Here is a 4,823-nt window from a genome sequence, read left to right as displayed (position 1 = left end):
TGTAGTACTGTAAATGTATATATTTACATTTGGCTGTGTATTCGTTTTAGTGCTTTTACAGGGAAGAAACTTCTGCTTACTCAAGTACAATGCTATATGTCTTGCACATGTATACATATTTAAGAATAATCTGAAATGCGCTAAATCAAATCTATGCTAACTTGTTCAAAAGTTAATTTTATCCTTAATATCATAAAAGCTAAATGTAATCTATTTTCATTATGTTTTCATCGTTAAAAAGCGATAAATTCTTTGTAATCAGTTGCCCCAGAATTGGGATAAGAATATTATGATGAATCTCAGGTTTACATATCAGATCCTACAAAAAAAAAATCACTGCAGTATTCGATAATGAATTCAGACTACTTTAACGATATACACATTCACATAGTTAAACGATTTATGAGTAATACCCCTAATTTGTAGCATCTTTGCTTTCAAGCTTTCTTTCTTTAAAATCCGACAGTATTGGTTTCACTGTAACCCGCTTACAGTGATATTTTCAAATTTTGGCAGATATCTGAAAATGTCGACCAGTTTGTACGTTATGATTCAAACATTTCTCTCCGCATTCAAAGATTGGTTATCTTAATTTGTAGCATCTATGTAAGGTTTGAACATGGATTCGAATTCTTGTATATTTAATTTGATTTTCTCCCACATTTCTTTCATTTTTTTAAAAGTATCTTCATCTTCCTCCTTTATGTGTAGTTTTTGAATATTTTCAAGCTTATCCAAGTATGTTTTTCCAGTGAAGGTTTCCAATCTCTTGCAGATGTCTGACATTGTCGACCAGGTGTCATTGAATTCTGTCTGAGGGGTGGATGCTGAGCTCACGTGTGCAGTCAAACTGTTTCGGATTGACCTAATTCTCTCGATATCATCACCCACGGTCACTTCTCCTGCTGTAGGCTCGTCGCCCCATTTTCCTTTTGTCGGTTTCGGGATCTTTGAACAAATGTTTCTGATCAGTGTGTATGTCAATGAAATATCAAAAGTCTTATATCCTGATTGTTGAGGATTTTGTAAGAGGTATTCCTGCTCGGGGCGCAATCTTTTATAAATTGATGATGCTTTCACCTTGTTGTAAATTAGGAAAGGGGGGACCTCCATCTCTAGTATATCTCTGTATATCTGATTTAACACATCGTTTATTGCCATTCCAAGTTTGGCAAATCTAGTGCGGCCGCCAAGATCTTGTCCAGAAGCTGTCAAAGTGCTGGGATTACTTGGTTTGGTCTGAAACAAGATTTCACCTCATTTACTTAATGTTACTAAGCGATTTTAAATGAAGCATATTAAATAACTAAGAAATAAAACATATTTTTAATTAAATGTTACATATAAATTTGAATGTTGCTACATGTATGACTTAAAAGGATCTAAATGTCATATAATCATTCAAAAGAAATTATCAGAGTTGATAAATTGGTTTACATTTGCAAAATGTATGTTTTCTGTATTGATGTACTGTAGTATCATACATTTCAGAAGAATTACCTGTTCCCAATATTTTGTTATATCTTCTGTGACTATACGGTGCTTTTTCTTTGCCGGACAGGATGGACAAAGAAATGATTCTTTGATAAACTTAGATTCACTAATGACAGCGCTTTCTTTGCTGTCGCAAAATCCAGTGAATTTGCATTTGAATGCAATCTGGAAATCCGAGTTTTTCTGGAATGTGTTGGAGAGATTGTGTAATATACTCTCGATGTTTTCTCTAATACGGTGACAGGTTGAAACATCAACTTCTCCCTCCACAACAAATACTTGCACCTGAATTTCTGTTTGAGTCATTCCAATCATGATGTTATGATGTTGGTCAGGAAACATGAAAATAGCTGCAGTCTGGTAAATGCATCCTCTTTCTTCATCTGTAAAAATCTCCCAAGGAATCTGCATGCACATTGCTACAAGGCGATGGAAAATTTCCACAGGAAGAAAATCAAATGTGTAGCAGAGGATGGAGGAAGCATGGTATAATGAAAAACAGTCTACTGGAAATTGCATCTTGTTCATACACGGGACATACCATATTTTGTCGCTCATTTTAGCTAAGAGTCCTAACTTCTCCATGTACATCATGATGTCCTCTTTATGTTCGATGTAATCATTGTTGTTCATTCTCCATATAGCAGATAGCAGTGCTTCATCTAATTCTCCAGTTTCATTGAATTTGTCCCATTCTGAGGCAAATTCAAATAAATCTTCTTGTGCATGGTTTTTATCTGTTATGACATTTCTAAATGCATCTGCAAACCACTGAACATCGAGAATAATAACTTTATTGAGGAATTGTTGATTGAAGTGTATAATTTCTCTGACGTCATGGAAGAACTGCAGCATGGCATCCATATCTTCAATATTATGGAGCTTTATTCCCTCTGGCAATGTTTCATTGAAAGACTGAAGTTCACTCCTACTCAAAATCTTGCGAATTTTCTTTTCCTGAAAGAATGTTTCAAACATAGCCCAAGACTGTGGAAGCTCTTCACCCCAGTGATCAAGCTTGCACACGACATCAGCAATGGACAGCTTAAGTTTTTCAATGCTTTCATTGTCATGGAATCCAACCGCAAATCGACGTTTCACATCAATATGTTTTTTTGCAAAGACTTCTTCTTCATGTCAAGAGTCTTCCATACTTCTCGGAAAAACAGTTCTTTTTCCTAACGAAAACAAATTCCTTATTTTATTTTATGCTAACAATTAGTCATTGTAAAATGATGTTCATAATCATACAATGATTGCTAATGTTTGTTATGAAACACATGTATACCTGTACATATTATATTAAATACTTACAGATCAGAAAAACCATGATAAAGTAATATATTTGAGTACACAATAAACAAGAGGCCCATGGGCCACATCCCTCACCTGAGCACTAAGGGTAGGAAAAAGTAGAAAATGGATTTTTATTGTAAAGTTTAAATCCAAAAGTAGTCCCATGACCAATCATGGATTTGCTATTTTTTAGAAAATGATTTTTAAAGAATTTTCCTATATATTTCTATGTAAAACTTTGGTCGGCCATTTTGGCCCCGCCCTACCCCCAGGGTCATGATTTGAACAAACTTGAATCTACACTACCTAAGCATGCTTCCATATAAATATGATGAATTATGGCTTTGACATTCTTGAGAAGAAGATTTTTAAAGAATTTTCCTATATATTTCTATGTAAAACTTTGGTCGGCCATTTTGGCCCCGCCCTATCCCCCGGGGTCATGATTTGAACAAAATTGAATCTACACTACCTGAGGATGTTTCCCCATAAGTTTCATCTTTCCTGGTACAGTGGTTCTTGAGAAGAATATTTTTAAAATATGCCACCAAATTTTCATTAATTCCCAATTATCTCCCCTTGAATGAGGGTGTGGCCCTTCATTTGAACAAACTTGAATCCCCTCACCCAAGGATACTTTGTTGCAAGTTTGGTTGAAATTGGCCCAGCTGTTCTTGAGAAGAAGTTGAAAATGTAAAAAGTTTACAGACAGACGCCCAGACAGACAGATGGACTTCGGACAAAATGTGATCAGGTGAGCTAATAACAGTATTTAATAGTGATACCTTTTCTGTTTTGTTCTCACTGTGTGTTCCAACCAGGATGACAGGAGCCTTATCATTGCCATATTGATGAATGGACTTCATCCAGAATTCAAGATAATCTGAAAAACAAAGAAACATTCAGCTGTAAGAGTTTTCATTAAGATAGATTGCAGGAAATGATGGCAGGCATAATAAAAAACTCTATGTGTCAGAGTCCTTTTCAAGGCAGGGCATACATGTAACAAATTGACTGTCTTCGTAAAGCTGCAACGAAGGACAACCAAAATGAAAAATAATTCTCATTTAGGATAAAAGTTTCAAAATTCAATGGAACAGATAGGTTCTGAAAAGATTGAAAATTTAATTATTTCCTTTTTTTAAAAATGTCAATAAGTTAACATTTACCAATAAATTTTGATCTGATGCAGTGGTCCTTTTGATACTGTGAAGTAAAAAGACGGAATTGCTTTCCGTCACGTGATCTCGAATCTCAGATACGCACAGATTGCGTTATCGACAGAAATAGAGACACGTGATTTAAAAAAGTTTTTTTTCAAGAATAACCAAGAAGCAATAATTGAGCTATGTTTATTTATTATTTATAGTACAAATCGGAAGCTTCAATATAGATTCTTAACCTCATATTTCGAAGATATTGGATGACACCAAAGCTATCCATGGAATTGCATGTTATCTTACAGATCTTTGTTTACTTGCGCTTTTTATTTCCGAGAATATATTTCAAGAAGTATCCCAAACGCAGATATCGTCATTTACAAAAAAAAAAAACAATTGCTGATTGGTCGACCGGGTGTACTGAGAAAAAAAAGCAAACTTCTATCAACTACGTATGACAAGGTATTATGAGGAGAGTTGCGTATCAGAAATCCTTGGCTAGCGAAGATGGGGCCATACATGTAATAATTAAAATATTACCTCTGTGTGTCCATCCCCCGTAAATGGAGCCTTCCTGACAACACACTTCTTCTCCAACCTTATCATCAAACTTCTTCTCCATATTCAGCACCAGAATGAAGAACGCCCGCGGACTCAAAAAAATTTGGTGTGAGGCATAATATGAACACTGTCCTGCAAAGTCAGTCATGGTTATTTTTTTATCTGGATCTTCTGAAATATCTTCTGCACCTATCTGTAAATTTCCAGAAATTTCTGGACTATGACAAATATCTTTTCTTTCCTTCATAACTTCTGCTACATTTTCTGGTGATGTGGCCCCCTGTGGTTCATGGGATGAGGTAGGGTTAATGT

General features: G+C 35.2%; 1 protein-coding gene across 1 annotated transcript; it reads right to left on the bottom strand.

Annotated features, from left to right (window-relative positions):
• Positions 1–264: 264 nt before the first annotated feature.
• On the bottom strand, positions 265–4,817 carry LOC134278855 (uncharacterized). Its single transcript, XM_062761158.1, has 4 exons — positions 4,491–4,817; positions 3,576–3,673; positions 1,501–2,672; positions 265–1,239 (listed from the first exon to the last, which is right to left on the bottom strand). The coding sequence occupies exons 3-4, from the start codon at positions 2,470–2,472 to the stop codon at positions 589–591; spliced, it is 1,623 nt and encodes a 540-aa protein (XP_062617142.1). The 5' UTR covers positions 2,473–2,672; positions 3,576–3,673; positions 4,491–4,817; the 3' UTR covers positions 265–588.
• Between the last annotated feature and the right edge of the window lie 6 nt (positions 4,818–4,823).

Source organism: Saccostrea cucullata, unplaced genomic scaffold (genome assembly GCF_032062105.1).
Source record: "Saccostrea cucullata isolate Sc308-1 unplaced genomic scaffold, CSIRO_AGI_Scuc_v1 ctg6425, whole genome shotgun sequence".
Lineage (NCBI taxonomy): Eukaryota > Metazoa > Mollusca > Bivalvia > Ostreida > Ostreidae > Saccostrea > Saccostrea cuccullata.
Note: the sequence above shows the minus strand (reverse complement) of the source record. Positions and strands in the feature narration are given on the sequence as shown.

What these genes read in the sequence shown, in the direction of transcription:
- LOC134278855 (XM_062761158.1), bottom strand. Translation starts at nt 2,472, where the DNA reads ATGTTTGAAACATTCTTTCAGGAAAAGAAAATTCGCAAGATTTTGAGT. An exon ending in TAACAAAATATTGGGAACAG is followed by an intron (nt 1,240 to 1,500) that starts GTAATTCTTCTG and finishes ATCTTGTTTCAG; the next exon opens with ACCAAACCAAGTAATCCCAG.